The sequence below is a fragment of the Sebastes umbrosus genome, chromosome 10 (assembly GCF_015220745.1).
Source record: "Sebastes umbrosus isolate fSebUmb1 chromosome 10, fSebUmb1.pri, whole genome shotgun sequence".
NCBI lineage: Eukaryota > Metazoa > Chordata > Actinopteri > Perciformes > Sebastidae > Sebastes > Sebastes umbrosus.
Window position 1 is genome coordinate 6,845,424 of NC_051278.1, and position 18,789 is coordinate 6,864,212.

The 18,789-nt window shown below is 44.3% G+C and overlaps 1 protein-coding gene across 2 annotated transcripts in view; it reads left to right on the forward strand.

The window, feature by feature from the left end:
• The first annotated feature begins 1,965 nt into the window (after positions 1 to 1,965).
• Positions 1,966 to 18,789, forward strand: part of LOC119495414 (TBC1 domain family member 12-like) — a 38,443-nt gene continuing 21,619 nt past the window's right edge. For both annotated transcript variants that reach the window (XM_037781835.1, XM_037781836.1), the window contains exons 1-2: positions 1,966 to 3,384; positions 3,762 to 3,961. In XM_037781835.1, coding sequence (XP_037637763.1) covers positions 2,299 to 3,384; positions 3,762 to 3,961 — 1,286 coding nt within the window. In that variant the 5' untranslated portion in view covers positions 1,966 to 2,298. The remainder of the gene's footprint in view (positions 3,385 to 3,761; positions 3,962 to 18,789) is intronic.

Here is an 18,789-nt window from a genome sequence, read left to right on the forward strand (position 1 = left end):
TACAATGTCTCTGGGGTTCATATAATGTTCAATGATCTATTTATATTAAAGGCAATGAAGAAGAAAATTGTATATCTCTTTCTTTTATATTGTGTCTGTTCATTCCTGCCACTTCAGAGAGCCGAGGATGAGAGCGGGCGGGGTGGGTGTCAGCTCTGTGCAGAGCCCCGCAACAAAAACACCAATACAGACAGTGAAAATAATGCACTTCTCATGCATAGTCTGATAGTCTAGATATGTAGCCGTATGTGGTGGGCCCACAGGGATATACTGTAAGTAGGTGCTGGGAATCTGGTGTGTGGATTTATTTATTCATTTATTTATTTTTTATATGTATATTTCTTTATCAGTATTATTTATTTATTTGTATTCATAAATTAAATATTGTAATTTATTATTTTAATTTTATATTTTTTATATCTTTGTTTTTTTCTGTTATCATCATTATTATTACCATTATTACCAAGAACATTTTATTGTGCAATTAATACTTGCGATACTTTAAGTACATTTAGCCCTTTCTGAGTGTGATTGCTAAGACTGAAAGCATGACACAACATGAAAGCAACGCCCCTCCGTTTGCATAATGAAACAGAAATGTATGAAGAAATGTAAAAACAAATGAATGACTAAACAAATGTATAAAGCAAAGAATACAGAGTAAATACGTTTGGGGAAATAAATAAGGGGTGAAATGCTGAGGGAAAATCATGCAGGAATAAATAAATAATGAAATGCTTAAACACATAAATAAATACATACATTTAAAAATAAATATAAAATAGATACAAAATAAATGCAAAAATAAATAAATTAATTTAAAGATTCATAAAAATAAATACATAAAGAAATAAAAGTGGAAATTAAACAGAAATGTAAATTAATAAGGGAATTAATACAAAGGTAAATAAATTAAAAAAAGCAAATTAAAGCAGAAATATAAATTTATGTCAGATTTGATCAATTAATTAAAACATGTATTTTTAATATTAGTTTTGCTACTTTTAATTGCATATTTATTTATTTATCAACTCATTTATTTATTCACTTATTCATTTAGTTTTTGATTTTGGCAAGTTCCGTCCTCCATAAGACTACTTACATACTTTTACTTAAGTACGTTTTTTTTTTCTTGTAGTGGAGTATTTTGACAGTGTGGAATTAGTACTTTAACCTAAGTAAAGGCTCTAAATACTTCTTCCACCATGAGTAAATAACCACAAGGGTCAGGAACACATTTCTTTTTTTTTTTTTTCATTGACTGGATTTTGTGCAGTTTTATATATGTGCAAATAAATAAATAAAAAATAATCACTGGGGTCAGGAACACATTTCTTTTTTTTCTTTCATTGAATGGATTTAGTGCAGTTTTATATATGTGCAAATAAATAAATAAATAAAAATAATCACTGGGGTCAGAAACACATTTCTTGTTTTTTTTTCATTGACTGGATTTTGTTCAGTTTTATTATATATGTGCAAATAAATAAATAAAAAAAAATAATCACTGGGGTCAGGAACACATTTCTTGTTTTTTTTTTCATTGACTGGATTTTGTGCAGTTTTATATATATGCAAATAAATAAAATAATAACTGGGGTCAGGAACACATTTCTTGTTTTTTTTTTTCATTGTCTGGATTTTGTGCAGTTTTATATATGTGCAAATAAATAAATAAAACAAAATAATTACTGGGGTCAGGAACACATTTCTTTTTTTTTTTTTTCATTGAATGGATTTTGTGCAGTTTTATATATGTGCAAATAAATAAATAAAAAAAAAAATAACCACCTGGGGTCAGGAATCCCTGGTGATTATTTATTTATTTGTATTTATAAAAGCCTAATTTCTTTGTATTTAGGAATCCCTGGTGGTGCAGTTACACGCAGCGACCAGCAGGCGTCACTGTAACCTTCCAGCCAATAAGCGAGCTCGCTGGTTCGGAGGGGGTCATGACGTCATTGTTGGGGTATTTTCAAGATGGCGCTGGACCGTGGCCGGAGAGCCGCTCTGCTGCAGCAGACAGATAAACCGTTCAGGGGATTTCATTAATCTTCCAGCCGGCTGGCGACGTTAAAAACTCGCTAAAACGGATTAATATAGTTGTTTTAAGAACACCAGATATGATTATGTTCCAACCTATGAGTGTCTGGTGAACGTTTTTAATGGCTAAAATGGTAGTGGTAGCCCCTTCCTCCAAGAACAACACAACCTGCTGCTGCGGAGCCGCCGGCGGTTCGACCGGGCAGGAGGAGGAAATCACGCCCGAGGAGGAGGCTCGCTCGACGGCCTGAGCTCATGGAGACGATGGAGGAGAACGGAGGGTCGTTTGTTGTTGATTTGAACGAGAACGAAGAAGAGGAAGGAGGAGGAACGAGAGGTTATAAATCCTCACTCAAAGAGCAGCTAGCCGGTGTCAGCGGTGTTTATGTGACCGGTAACCGGAGGAACGCCCCGGTACAACCGCCCACACAGCAGAGCCAGAGGGACATCATGTTGGATCTAGTGGCGGCGGCGGAGGAGAAGAAGTATCTCCCCGGCGACCACGGCGGCCTGAACGGATTCACTGAGTCATTCAACCGGGAGGAGGTCGGAGGAGGAGAAGAAGGAGGAGGTGCTTCTTGTCCAGCTGTGCTCCTCGGTGGTCCGGTTTCAGTGGAGATGAGGCAAAACCCGGTGGGAGAGAGCGAAGGAGAAGGGGAAACCCCGGATTCAGACGACGTTACCCCGCCTGGAGAAGAGGCCACTAGCGGCGGCTGCATCAGGACTTTTCTCCCGCTTGATCGACTGCCATGCACGGGGAAACACCAGAGGAACTGCGCCTGCACCACCACAACTACCACAGCCAAGGCCCTCCAGCATCCAGCTGTAAACATGCCCAACGGGGATGTTGACAGCCCCAGCTCTGCGGGGTATTTCGGACAGAAAGGGGTGCTTTCCAGCCCGGTGCTCCTGGGACAGAGGCTGTGTTTATGCAACGTGGACGTGGAGGAAGTGAAAGTCGCCAACGGTGGTTTGCACATCGTGACCACCGCCAGAGCAACATGTGACTGGCACGACTCGGACTATCCTGCAGAAACAAACACAGACATTAACTTTGACTTTGGGTCAAAGCAAGAAAATAGAGCTGGGACATTGGTGTCTCAGTGCCCGGAGGAGGAAGCTCCTGCTGCGGCAGAGCTCCCTGACTTCCTCGCCCCCTCCAAGGACTCCTCCACCCTGGGATCAAGTGCCAAACTCCCCTCACCTTCACCTTCCTCCAACGGTGATGACAGCCCTCTCTCTGAACCCATCATCATCATCAGGGAGGATGATGAGGAGGACTTCAGTGACCTCAGTTTGCCCGTCAGGCCGCAGAGTTTGAGGACTAACCCCAACATTGTGGTGTGTAATGGAAATTCTGTCAATATTCCAAGATGAGTCCTAATGAATGTTGAAATAAGGATCTCAAACAGATGAAATGTCTTTGTTGTATTTTATTCTTGCAAGAAGAGGCACTGGGTTATACAGAGTCACACAAAGTCTGCAGAAGATTATTACAATGTGATTATATAGAAATCTACAACAGGGACTGTGAGATAAGGAGTTGTTTTACACAGATAAGGAGTAGAAAGTTACTGTCTGTTTTAGTCAGACGGTGTCCCAGTAAAAGTCAACACTCAGTACTTATCTTACTACATGAGACGAAGAGCACACAGACAGTAACTTTCTACTGTTGCATAAAGAGACATCACTACATACAATGTCATTTTCCATTACAGGTGTCCCTCAGCTGTGATGCCACCCCGTTGTCCCACGACGAGGATGATGGAGGGTTTTATTTTGGAGACGAGGAGGACTTCAGGAACGTGTTGGAGGCTGGTCGCAGGCAGAGCGCCCCGGACAACCTGGCCGAGCAGACAGACAGCTCGGACCCCAAGCTGATGCCAAAGAGGTTCGGCATCGCTGATTTCTTCACCAGGTAAATTGAAGTGCCTTCTCTCTGTCTCTGAGTTACACTAATACAACATGTCATGTCCAGTGATGTGGTTAAAAATGAAATCCCTAAAGCTATGACTGTCAGCGAACCAAACAACCACGACTTTAACCCAAACATACTCTCAGTACCTGAGTACCTCTCAAATCCCTACTTTCCCAGCATTCCTGGTTTTCTTTTTTCTTTCAAAGGTCTTTTTTATTAATTGTCAATAATCAATAGAACAGTCACTATACAGGGAAAGTTATTTTTGTTTTTCTGAACAACACTCACCCTTGACACAACACATCAATCAATCATACCTGACAACAACATACACACAGACAAACAGCCACAGCTGGCCACAATAGACCTAACTGATTCTCAATCATGGATACATAAAATTCAAACAGTAGAGAATACAACACAGGGAGAGTATCCGCAAATAAGTCATGAAATATGAGAAGAAGAAGTATATATAACCCTAACCCTAACCCTAACCTAAAATATAATATATATATACACAAATATACACATATATACCTGGTTTTCTTTTTTAGGAAAGAAACAACAGAAACTCAGCTGAGAGGCAGAAGTCCCACTCCTTTGTGCATCCATCCCCTTTAATTGTAGATTTCAGGGAATGCAGTACTTGTGCACCATCTGTCTGAAAATACAAAATTCCTGCACACCACACACCAGAGCTGCAAGTCACCATCTTTCATCAAAATACCAATGCTTGAGTGGTGAGATCCCAGTAAGCTTCATCAAATAATAGATGTTTTTTGGAAGGTTGAATTGTTTGCAATTGAAATGAAGAGCTGGTGTGGAGAAATGTGCTGGGATGCTGTGGTGGAAAGCAGACAGGAGAGGGAAATAATATCAGCAAGGTCACAGACCTAAGCGTCTGAAGCTAACTTGGCTAGCAGGCTAACAGCAGCATTCCACAAGTAGAAAACCTATACACCTTTTATATCAAATATTTGTGTGACTCCTCTTCCTCGCAATCACTGCAGCATTCCTCATATTCTGCCTCGGGCAGAGTTACTTCAAGCTTAAACTGGTAGAATTGTGCGCACAGTCTTGTTCTTTGCCCTACAATATACCCTCACCTTCAGTTAGTCTGCAGTGTTGCAGGATTGGTTGACTTTGTTAAGTCCTTTTGACCTCGTATTTCCGACTCCCACCTCAACTCGTAAACTCATCCATCTGGTCCGGATGTCATTAAATAAACAGATCTTAACTCGTAACGCGGATCTGGTATTTGTTCAACAACTGGACAGCTTTTGCGAATGTGACAAATTGATTTTAATTGGAGATATTTGTGGTTTAAGTCTTTGCTCTCGAACGAGCTCCTTTGTTTGGACAGTGTTGAGGTCTGTCCAATGAGAGAGAGGTTATGATGAGGGGGAATAGATGGCGATATTCCACATATCCCAGTGTAATCACAAATGTTTATTCAGAGTGGTTAGGGGATATTTTGAAACAGTGGGTCCACAGCGATGTCTTCAAATGTCTTGTTTTGTCCGACCAACAGTCCAAAACCCAAACATTACGTTTACAGTCATATCCATATAAACCACACATTGGAGAAGCTGACACCAGAGAATGTTTGATATATTTGCACGATAAATGACTAATTGATTAATCGATCGTTTCAGCATTATAGTACAATTTCAACCTGTGACCTGGTTAATGGGTGATCTCTGTGACTGTAGCACACACCTGCTTTTCTCACTAAACTGTCTCTTTTTGTGATATGTAGAGAAAAGACGGAGAGAGAGTGTGTGATTTTAGCTGGTTTGGAAGGGGGGGGGAGAGGATTTCCTGTTCCAGTTAAAGGCAGCTGTATACTTTTAAAAAAGGAGGAGAGACTTCTGGATATAGAAACCCGGGCGGACACATTTTTGCACGTAAACAAGTGTAGTATGACTGTGATGGGATGTTATTTGATATATTACCTCCATGACAGTATAGATACATGAAGTTTAAAGAGTAAACCAGATATGGTGACAAAAACTCAGAGTCACTACAGGGAGGCAGAAGCAGCGGTGGAAATTATCGAATTTCAAAACCATTTAACTTTTCTTCAAAAAAGTGCAGAAATCATCTGGGCTTCCAAACTTTGTTTAGAGAGATATTAGTGTAGAACAGGCTTATTCAATTGGTGGCCCTTCAATCCGGTTCTTTAACAACCTCAAACTGGCCCTTTAATCATTTATAAATATGAAAAAAGTAGGGCTGTCAAAGTTAACGCGATAATAACATGTTAAGGCAAATTAGTTTTAACGCCACTAATTTCTTTAACGCAACTTCCGATTTTAGATTGTAGCGGGCTGGCATGAAACTAGAAAACCTAAAGAATCCATTGGTAGCAACCATGTCAAACTAACTTATCACGAAGGAGGGTAAATAACACTCCAAACTTGTGCAAAATCTTGGCGAGGAAAAACTGGCATGGCCATTTTCAAAGGGGTCCCTTGACCTCTGACCTCAAGATATGTGAATGAAAATGAAAAAATGTCTATGTACATGAATCAATACATTAAATTTCGTACACTATTTCACAAACTGCTGTGCGACGGGGACGGATCATCAGAAGCTTTTTGTGAGCATGGCTACTTCCAAGTGTTTGATATGTTGTTTGACATTTAGCAGCTAATCAGATTTCTCCTGCAGAAATCTAACTGTTCATTTTGTCATTCCTAATCCCTCACAACTGGAAATAGAAACAAGTTTCTCATATCCAAAATTGGGGATAATCAGATCACTACGTGCACTGAATACTTCTTGGTTTCTAAGTCTCCAATAAGAGGGGCAGAGATACTGCGGGTTAATTCCATATTTGATATCAGTTTCTGTTATATAGAGGGATTAAGGAGGGTGTTAGCCGGGCGACTTGACCATTTGACATATATCGGCTTCTTTTCATAGACTCTCCGAGCTGCAGTCTGTGGCCTATAGCTGTGTAATAGCTTGCATGTTAATCATGCCCCAGTTCTGTGTATGTGCAGTAAGTGATAGAGCAGAGCTCAGTGAGCATTGACTCAGTGCAGCCTCTTTCCTCGGGGCTTAGCCCACATTCATTGCGCCCTCTGCTTTCTATTTCTGAGGCCGATTCAACCATCAGGCTGATTCATCACACCATTTAACCTCCGCACTGCTGCCATGATGCTGCAGCGATGTTGTGTCTGTTTGTGTCAGGCGTGAAAAAGCATTTTCTCAGTTCCTGTAAAATGTAGATTTCTGTCACAATCAACATGAACAGATCGACACCAGAGCTATCCCGTTAACAGCACTGTTAAGATAATGGTGTAAGACTTGTGGCTCATAGCGGACCAGAAACAAGGTTTTGGTGTGGTAGACTGTCTCTGGTGCCTCAGACTGACACCAGGAAAACACATGGAGCATTTTCAGGAATCAGAGGAGAGTTGAGCAGGTTGGTTGAGTAGATTAAATCGGCAGCCTGGAAGCAGACAGGTCGGCTGATAGCTGAAGGGCTGTTTGTGTTTTAATTATTAGAAAACTGTAGGAGGGAGAGTTCAGGCTGCTTTTACAGCTCTGCTACTGTACATGCAGGCCAAACACGAACACACTGTCTAACAAACATGACAACAAGAAGATAAAAAAAGAACATTTGCATGCTAGGCTTTGGCTCAAACAAGGACATTATACAAATTTAATAGAGGTTTAAAAAAGGCTATATGTACAAGTCAGAGATGTAGTGGGCAGTCCTCACTCTTGACCTACTGCTAATGCGATGTGGATTTGGGAAATCCAGCATGAAACTGTTTTTTTATGTGCCTGCTGAAACCACAGATCAGGTTAATTTGGTCCTGATTTTGCCACAAGCCTTTTGATACAGAATCTGATGCAGTACTTATTTTAATGATATATTTATGTTTTTTTTTTTACCACAATACTATACTGATGACTGGTGATTCAAATAGATCCGGTGTTGTGCTCGTTGATGACTGTTGTTGACTGTTGGGATTAAAAATGGCCACGTCATCTTCTGCCAGGAAAATGTCAGCTAGTGTGGATGAGATGGATTCAGCTGCACAGGTTGTTCTAAGTCGACTTACAGAAATAACAACTCTTAAATCGACATATCGACTCAAGCGACATGACAAACGTTGAGTTAATTGTCACAGCTTTTGTGTCGATCGAAAATGGCATTATTAATCACAACAATAACACCTACCGCTTCCAAAACACCGCCAACCTGAACATGATGTAATGTCTGAATATTGAAGTATTTGTCTTAATGTAAGGTTACCACAATACAGCTCATAACAGCCAAAAATAGGCTTACAGTAATTACAAAACCAATTGAGATCCTTTAGTGGTTTCCTATGATATGTTGTCTCATATTGTGTTTTGTATTGTGCACTAGGGAAGGCTTCAGTTTTGCATTGGATTGTACAGCTTCTTATTAAATAACTAACTGCACTAAATGCCTTTTACGTCAGTTGATGTCATCAGTTCCAACGTTGGAAAACAATTTAAATATTTCACCTCTAACATTACAACTAATAGTTAGCAAAGTGAGTGGAATTGCACCCAGACAACATTCCTGTAAACGACATACGAGGAGGTGAGAGAAGGCTAAGTGGAGTTTTAGAGCCAGAGGGTTAATTCTTTCTTTTTGATCACTGATGCAGTAAAATCCTGTGCTACTGGCAGGTGTAGGAAAATTTCTGTTTATGAAATCTCCGTTTGTGTCTGGGCCTGGTTTTTTGGTTTGGACGCGGACCTCAGCAGCTGGCTTGAATGTCACGGCGTCTCAGAGGTGTAAGGGATTTACAAATGGAACAGGTTTGGTTATTAGCTAATTTAATAAATAATATTCATAGAATTATTATTATTAATAAGAATTATTAATCAACATTAATAATGAACGGGGCACCACCCTGGAATCAGGGACCAATAACCAAACGTTAATCCAGTCTCATAAGGGGATATATTCCCTCCAAAGGCCAGTATTTTAACACTACTTTACACTTAGGAGGTGAATAGCGAAGGGTGAATCCGAGCACTAACTCTCATAACCAGCTGTTATTACAATATGAATGCACAATAAACACAGACAACTGCTATTTAAAATAAGACCATTTATTTACATACAGTAATCTTAATCAATAATAAACACTCTAACAACATTAATCTAAATCAATATTTATCACAGCAGTAATTACTAATTAACAACACTTTTAATAAACAAATGGATGTCCTACAATGCAGCTCTAAGCACTAAACTAGAATTAAACAAAACACAAAAGCAAAAGAAAATGTGTGTGCGGGAGAGAGAGAGATGTGTGTGTAAGAGAGAGAGATGTGTGTGTGAATGCAAATGTGTATGTGTTGAGGTGTGAAGGAAGAGTGTCTATGTGTGTGTGTGGTGTGGGAGGAGCAAAGGACGCCCTAAGTGGACGTCACCACGTAAGTGGCTACGTCACGTGAGGGAGGAGTTGCTCGAACGTTACAGATCACGCACGAACGGGGGTGTGACCCCCACGTGTCCTGTAAGGTAATGGCGTGAGCCTATGTGAGGAGGCGTGTCTATGTGTGTGTGAGTGTAGGAGGAGCAAGAGGGGACGCTCACGGTGGCGTCACCACGTAAGCAGTTACGTCACGCGAGGGAGGGGGTTGCTCGAACGTTACAGACCACGCCCAAACGGGATGTGAAAGTCCCGCGTGATCAGTAAGGTGGGAACGTGAGGAGGCGTATCTACGTGTGTGCGTGTGTGGGAGGAGCAAGGGAAACCCCGAGGCGGCGTCACCACGGAAGTGGTTACGTCACGAGGGAGGAGGTGCTCTGGTGGCGGAAGCGCCACGGAAATTACCGACTGCGTACGAACGGGACGGGGATCCCGCGTGTCGGCAAAGTGTTTGTTTGTGTGTGGTAGAAGTGGAGGAAAGAAAGGCGGGGAGCGCCTGAAAACAGTATCACAGTCAAAACAGTAAACACCGCAGCAGCAGGAATCCTAACTGCCGCGCGGGAGATGTACTAGCTGGGTTATTATTACTCAGATGCTCGTTAGTCAGCCGTGCACTGGTCTTTTAATAATAAACTACAGCTACAGATCTTCACGTTTGGCAGGAGCTAACACAAGGAGCACACAGTAATCAGACAGTCAGCAACAGTAAACAAAGCAACATAAACAAGCAAAGCAAGTTAAATAAACAAAACAACAGACGGACTCGGCGGTCCGTACGTTCAGGATAAATCAACAATAGTTATTAACTTATTGGAATATACAATCTCACTAGTCTCTGCCCAGACACAAGCCTCTTACTTGAATCGCTTCTTCGGAGCGATAGTGGAGTAGATCGTCGTTAGTTGGTCCGGCGGCGTCGCGCTGGCTCGGACCATAACGGGCCGTTATGATGCTCGTCAGCGGGGGAAGAACGGCGGGCTGGACCTCCGTGTGGCAGCGGATGGAAGCAGCTGATGTGAAGACGGCGGGGCGATCGTCTCTTCCTTGGTGAAGGACGCGGATCCGGGTCTTCCTTCTATAGGTATGGTGGTCTGGACGTCTGATGAACGGCGGGCTGGACCTCCGTGTGGCAGCGGAGGGGAAAGCAGCCAGAAATAAAGGAAAAGGCGGTGCGCTCGTTTCCTTTGATGAAGAACGGTTGTCCTCGGCTTCCTTGGTGAAGCCGGGCTGTAGTCTTCCTTCTGCAGGGATGTGGATCAAAGTCTGATGGACACAACATTATCTTAACTCGTCCAGCGAGGTCAGAAAATGTGGCTCGGTCTTTAGGTGAACGCCGCAGCGTTGGGTACCTCCTGCAGCAACGTGAGTCGCAGTGGAAAGGGCTGAGATTCAGGTGAGCGTGCCTACATCTCCTGTGAGAATAGTGGGCGTTTCACCGGAAAGACCCCACGTTTCCTGTTAGCCTCATCCAATGGGGGTCCTTGTTTGGGTTCAAAATGAAATTTCACATGTAGATGCGACATTTTAAAAGCTGGGCCGTTAGGTCTCCTGCTGTGATCAGGTCTCTGGTTTCCCATGTAGGCCAAGGCTCTTTGTCTCGTGAGGTCCCTACAGTCCCCCTTTGTTCTGAAGAGTGGGACGCAGGTCCCGGTCTTTAGAGCATGAATGGGCCGAACAGTCCATGTAGGTGATGGTAACCTGAGGGTTACAGTCCATATTCCTGAGTGGGAAAGGGTTGGAGTAGTCCATGCCGTTCAGCGCATGACGTTTTACAGAGGCTCTAGTATCTGGGCAGATGACTTATCTATAGCTTGTTGCATTGTTTTACATTTATACATCATTCAACCTGAGGGAAACACCAATCTTATCACATTCTTTGCTGCTCGGAGAGGGAGGAAAGAATTAGGGTTAGGGTTAACCAACTTACTCCTTGAGAGGGGTGGAGCCAGTTAGAGGTGTGGTTGAGGGCTGATGTATGAAGCTTGGTGACACAAACAGAAGTTAATCTAGTTTGGCCTGTAGTGTCTGGATGTACTTGTACATGCTGTGTGCAGCGATGGCCGTGATGATCCAACCACCAAGCAAAAGCACCAGGGCTATCCAATTCATCGGATGATCTTGATAGGACGATAACCCATTCATATGTGACGAAAATGTGGTGGTAAGTCCAGTCGGTTTGAGACTGAACTGAACCAATTTAGTCCCTTCAGCCAGAAGCTGCTGTTGAAGGGTGTCGCCTATTGTGAGGTCGTGACCTCTGAACGCGTCCATGATCTCAATCTCCACGTCATGTCTGTCGGGGTTGAGATGATGGAGGACAATGTCATCGATGTATATTGTAGCTCTCAATGGAATTGTTAAAAACACTGTCTGGTTAGGTAGTGTTAGTTTAGTGGCTGTATCATGGCGGTCATGACACAATAGGGCTTCGGTGGCCGATGTACTCACAAGCCAGCGATTGCCAGCCCGTTCCACCCGTGTCTCCGTGGTCTCATCCCTGATGGTCATACTACCGTGGCGCTTTTGTCCGGGAGTGTCACTCTCCGGCCGCGGAGGTAGCTTGTTACATCTTGAACAAAGGGGTTGCTCGGGCAAACCCAGTGTATGTCCTTTGTTTGGCACACATGTTCAGGTTGGGAATGAGGTAGAGAGACGGGTCGTCATCGTGGTAGGCAATGGTTGGTGGTGTTCTAAGGTGTACATGGGTGTGTTCTCTTCCTCTGAGAGTGGGGACTGCCCCCCCCCCCTTTCGGGTGTGGAGGCTGCCCTCTCTCCTGGAAGTGCAAAAGGCTTAAGGTTATCTGGTCCGTGTGGATCCAGAAGGAAAGATCAGAACCTGGATCAGGTTCTGGAAAAGGCATGAGCATCGGTGGGGGTCCTCTGGACTCCTGGATGACGGCGGCTTGTCCGTCTGACCGATGAGCGTGGGCTCTGCATCATGAGTGCAGATGCAAATGGGATGCACGAGAGTCATCCCCGGAAGAGTGATGGAACCCAAGTGTTGGAACACATAAGGTTTAGTTCAAAACCGGAGTCAAGCGGATCAAGGGTGCTGATACAGCTCCTTATGAATACTGAGGTGTATATGTGTGTGGCATTATCCTTGCGGACAAGGTTGCCAAGGAGGTCAAGAATGGAGGTTGCGGTACGTTCGGTGTGGCGGTCCCAGGGAGCAACGTGGGCTCCTTTGGTTCCCTTCTCCAGCTTACGACGTAAACTTTGGTGGTAGAAGAGAATGGGATCCGGCCATGTCATACTGGTGGGGGGCTGTCGTCGGACTTCTTTGGAGTGTCCGGCAGCGCTGGTTGTTGACTGGCTGTCCCAAACTGTCTCATCGCTTCCTTGAAACACTTTCGAATCATGTTTTCCATTTCTTGCCAACCCTCCCCTCTGGGGGGGTTTGGGACTGCATCATTATACTTACCTCTTTGCTTGGGGTTTTGGTCGTACTGAAACCTCTTCGGTTGGAAGGTATCAGGTTGCCATGGCCTGGCGTGATTGTGGAAGTAGCCTTGGTTACCACCCCCTTGGTTCTGTTGGTTACCATGCTGGAGAGGTGGTTGGCGTCCCTGGTAAGTCACCCTGGCATTTTCCCAAGCACGAGGCATTTCGTTGCCTTCGAGTGCCAGGTCATTGCTCTCAGAGGACTGAATCCCCAGGACACGGGCGGCGTCGTCTTCTTGCCACTTAACAGGGCGTGTCTGTGTCTCCCAGGCCATCTGCGCATACCTCCTGATCTCATGCATGCTGAGGTTGTTTGACCTGCTGGACATCGTGACATCATAACGCACACTTTCGTGGAGGTTGTGCAGGAACAGGGACTTGAAAGTTTGTTCTTCCTCCAGACCCGGGGCGCTACGTCCCTGAAAGTAAGCGGCTCTCAGGCGTCTGTAATAGTCTCTCGGGGACTCATGCTTTTTATGCATTACTGCGAAAGCGCCGAGAGTGGCAGAAGCTGGATCCGTATATAGAGAATACTCCTCTCGTAGGGCATTACAGAGGGCTGAATAGCGGTCTCTGATTTGTGGTGCCAAGGATTCCATGAAGACATGAACGCTTCTAGCCGTAGTCTTCCACACAAGCTTTAGCTCCTCACGTGACGAAGCGTGAGGTAGATCAAGAAGGCAGCGCTCGATCTCCCTGAGGTAGTCGTCGATGTTGGACTCTCGACTACTGGGATCAAAGCGCTCAATGTCCTTTGCCAGGGACTCAAGCTGATGGGTACGCAGGCCATGACTTCGGGGCGGGTAACCACGGTCCGAGTCATCTGAAGACCCGTAGTCGCTTGGGTCACCAAAGCGGGAAGGACGATGGCTCCTCCTTCGTGCAGGGGGCGGAGTCCGGTTGGGGTTAGGTCGCGAGCTACGTGACGTTGAGCGATCGTCCGCGTATGAGGATCTAAAACCACTCGCTTCTCGTGAGTAACTTACCCCTGTCCGGAATAGAGGTGGAGATAGGTCAAACCGCAAAGTAGCACGGCTCTGGATGGATTGGGGTACACTTCTGGAGGGCAGTGAACCTGTGTCCATCGGGCGGGCCGCTACTTGGGCACGGTGACCATCACGAGTGATGGGGTTAGATGGGGTCCAGCCAAGGGTTTGGCTGGATGGATTAACAGCAGAAACGTTCTCCGTATCTGAGTCAGGTGATTCTAAGGAGAACAGGTTAGCAGCGGTACTTACCTGTCTGGCTTGTGCCTCCTTAACTCTGGCCTCTGCTTCCTGCGTGGCAGCCTGAAGCTGCGCATACGCGGCGTCAGTCTCCTCCAGCAGCCGAGCACGATCTTCCTGTGTTCGGGAGACCTCGAAACGGTAATCCCGAACCTCCCTTTGTAGGTTGGAATTACCGCGCTCTGCAGCCTGGAGCTGCGCCTGGTGCTCGGCAGCTTGCAGCTGCGCTTTGCGGTCATACAACAAGACTAATTGACCAAGCACCTCCGGGACTGTGCGCTGTGGCTTCCCGGTCGGCTGGTTGATAAACTCAACCAGCTCTATTATCTTACTTTCTACAGTGCTAGCACTGTAGCTATTAAGATAATCTTTCTCCTCGAGGGAGAGCTTGAGGAGGCCAGCGACCGCATCCTGCAGGCATGGATCACTGGACTCATGGGGAGTCTCGGCTCCTGACTCACGGGTGTCGTCACTACTCATTTGGCTGAGCTAGTAAACTATAACCCTGAGATATAAAGTTGATACTATGTTGCTGAAAGAAAAAAATGCACAGGTAAGAGGATTCGACCTGTGGATTACAAAACTGTGTTAGATTTGTTAAAGCTATCAGGCTCAAGTGTTACTCAAATCCTTTGGATGTTAATGAGTCACTTTAGCACCTCTAGTCAGTAACAGCTTATGTTAATGGCTTAGGGATTCCACAAAAAAACAAATAAGACAAAACGAACCACTAATACACACTTAATCAGTCCACACTGATTATATGCTTGACAAATCCTGAAAAGAAAATTAATTTTCAAAAATCAAATTTTTTTTGAAAAATTCAAAAATTTTGAAAAATTAATAAATCAAAAGTGACTATTCTGGATTATTGTACATGAATATTGCAATAACTGGTATCAGAGAGCCTCACACGGGGCACCATTTGTAAGGGATTTACAAATGGAACAGGTTTGGTTATTAGCTAATTTAATAAATAATATTCATAGAATTATTATTATTAATAAGAATTATTAATCAACATTAATAATGAACGGGGCACCACCCTGGAATCAGGGACCAATAACCAAACGTTAATCCAGTCTCATAAGGGGATATATTCCCTCCAAAGGCCAGTATTTTAACACTACTTTACACTTAGGAGGTGAATAGCGAAGGGTGAATCCGAGCACTAACTCTCATAACCAGCTGTTATTACAATATGAATGCACAATAAACACAGACAACTGCTATTTAAAATAAGACCATTTATTTACATACAGTAATCTTAATCAATAATAAACACTCTAACAACATTAATCTAAATCAATATTTATCACAGCAGTAATTACTAATTAACAACACTTTTAATAAACAAATGGATGTCCTACAATGCAGCTCTAAGCACTAAACTAGAATTAAACAAAACACAAAAGCAAAAGAAAATGTGTGTGCGGGAGAGAGAGAGATGTGTGTGTAAGAGAGAGAGATGTGTGTGTGAATGCAAATGTGTATGTGTTGAGGTGTGAAGGAAGAGTGTCTATGTGTGTGTGTGGTGTGGGAGGAGCAAAGGACGCCCTAAGTGGACGTCACCACGTAAGTGGCTACGTCACGTGAGGGAGGAGTTGCTCGAACGTTACAGATCACGCACGAACGGGGGTGTGACCCCCACGTGTCCTGTAAGGTAATGGCGTGAGCCTATGTGAGGAGGCGTGTCTATGTGTGTGTGAGTGTAGGAGGAGCAAGAGGGGACGCTCACGGTGGCGTCACCACGTAAGCAGTTACGTCACGCGAGGGAGGGGGTTGCTCGAACGTTACAGACCACGCCCAAACGGGATGTGAAAGTCCCGCGTGATCAGTAAGGTGGGAACGTGAGGAGGCGTATCTACGTGTGTGCGTGTGTGGGAGGAGCAAGGGAAACCCCGAGGCGGCGTCACCACGGAAGTGGTTACGTCACGAGGGAGGAGGTGCTCTGGTGGCGGAAGCGCCACGGAAATTACCGACTGCGTACGAACGGGACGGGGATCCCGCGTGTCGGCAAAGTGTTTGTTTGTGTGTGGTAGAAGTGGAGGAAAGAAAGGCGGGGAGCGCCTGAAAACAGTATCACAGTCAAAACAGTAAACACCGCAGCAGCAGGAATCCTAACTGCCGCGCGAGAGATGTACTAGCTGGGTTATTATTACTCAGATGCTCGTTAGTCAGCCGTGCACTGGTCTTTTAATAATAAACTACAGCTACAGATCTTCACGTTTGGCAGGAGCTAACACAAGGAGCACACAGTAATCAGACAGTCAGCAACAGTAAACAAAGCAACATAAACAAGCAAAGCAAGTTAAATAAACAAAACAACAGACGGACTCGGCGGTCCGTACGTTCAGGATAAATCAACAATAGTTATTAACTTATTGGAATATACAATCTCACTAGTCTCTGCCCAGACACAAGCCTCTTACTTGAATCGCTTCTTCGGAGCGATAGTGGAGTAGATCGTCGTTAGTTGGTCCGGCGGCGTCGCGCTGGCTCGGACAATAACGGGCCGTTATGATGCTCGTCAGCGGGGGAAGAACGGCGGGCTGGACCTCCGTGTGGCAGCGGATGGAAGCAGCTGATGTGAAGACGGCGGGGCGATCGTCTCTTCCTTGGTGAAGGACGCGGATCCGGGTCTTCCTTCTATAGGTATGGTGGTCTGGACGTCTGATGAACGGCGGGCTGGACCTCCGTGTGGCAGCGGAGGGGAAAGCAGCCAGAAATAAAGGAAAAGGCGGTGCGCTCGTTTCCTTTGATGAAGAACGGTTGTCCTCGGCTTCCTTGGTGAAGCCGGGCTGTAGTCTTCCTTCTGCAGGGATGTGGATCAAAGTCTGATGGACACAACATTATCTTAACTCGTCCAGCGAGGTCAGAAAATGTGGCTCGGTCTTTAGGTGAACGCCGCAGCGTTGGGTACCTCCTGCAGCAACGTGAGTCGCAGTGGAAAGGGCTGAGATTCAGGTGAGCGTGCCTACATCTCCTGTGAGAATAGTGGGCGTTTCACCGGAAAGACCCCACGTTTCCTGTTAGCCTCATCCAATGGGGGTCCTTGTTTGGGTTCAAAATGAAATTTCACATGTAGATGCGACATTTTAAAAGCTGGGCCGTTAGGTCTCCTGCTGTGATCAGGTCTCTGGTTTCCCATGTAGGCCAAGGCTCTTTGTCTCGTGAGGTCCCTACAGAGGAAATCCAGACAGACGGAGGAGAAAACAACCCGGCTGGAAAACCTCCACGCTGGCTGTTTGTTTCACAGTGCTGAGGGCAGGTCAGGGAGGATCAGAAAAAAATGAACTATACTCATAACAAATACAGTCAGGAATGCTACTTTATTTAAACTACAACTATCAGCCTAAAGCAGTTTTTCAAAACAAATCTTTAACTTTTCACTACCAGCTTGTTATATTAACATTTTGTGAGCTTTGTTGTTAGAGTTAATGACTCAAGGTTTCAATTAAACCATAAAATCATGGAAATTATTAATAATTACAGTGCTCCCATCCTATTTCTAATCACCCAAAAGTTGAGTACGACTGTTAAATTAGCAACAGAATAACACTGAACTGTTCTTGTGTATAAGAAACACTTAATTTTCCAGAGTTTTCAACAGTTTCAGCAGCCTCTTAATCTCTATAAACACATATTTGCATATGAATGCAGAATCTGTAGGCACAACAGGACAAGATTTTGGACAAGGTTTTGTAGTTCGTTTGTAGTTTGAGTAGTATTGACCAATAACGTTTGAGCGAGCTTTGGTTGAATGCTGGTAAATAGTCCGTGTGGAGAGCAAAAGAGGCAGAACGCAATGGCTAAAATGCAATCTCGGAACTCATCGGCTATCATCCGATGACGACTCCATTCTCGCGTCTCAAGTTGCGAATCGTACTGTAAACAACGTCTTGGCCCAGATATCCATTATCCGGATATCCGCCTGCTACACCGGGATCACAGAAATATTAGAGGCTAAAAAATGGTCGTCAGAACGATAGCCGATGGGTTCCAAGATTGGTTGCATCTGTAATGAGATTCAAAATGCATACTTGTATCAAGTGTTATCCAAAGGGGTGTTTGCAATTGCTCTCAAAACCATATCCATATTGTTTCCAATTTGGAATACTTTTTTTGCATCACATTGCCTACAGCATTACATAACGGCAATGTTTTGTTATGAAATCTGAATTTTGGCTCAAGTACAATGTTTATTTTCCAAAGAATTGGCCAATAAATAAACTATTACTGGAACAGTTCGCCCCAAAAAATACAATTAAATTATTTTTTTCACTATAAAGAAAGCTCTAGCTCCGTTGGAGCTATCAGATGTCACTTGGTGGTGTTTGGTTTGTGGTCGATGGGCCAAAAAATACACTTCATCAGCAACGCAAATTTTATGACAGCAACCTGTTCTGCTTCGTCCCCCCTTAATACCCTTTGTTCATTTCCATTAATTTACACACACTTCATGCTTGGGAATTAAATCAGCTCTAATCACCTCCATGGTTAATTATTTACAGTCACGCATCCTGTGCACTCCACTTAGGAGAATTAGGTTAGATCCTATCGCACACATGCTCACACTGGGTCTGTCGCATTGCATTCATTCTTGCTCTGCTTAACAGAACAAGAGACGCAATGCCTTTATAAAAATTTGGCAGCTACAGGTGTGCTGTTCAGGTATCTGAGAACAAGGCAGCCTATCATCTGAGGAACAGCTTGATGTAAC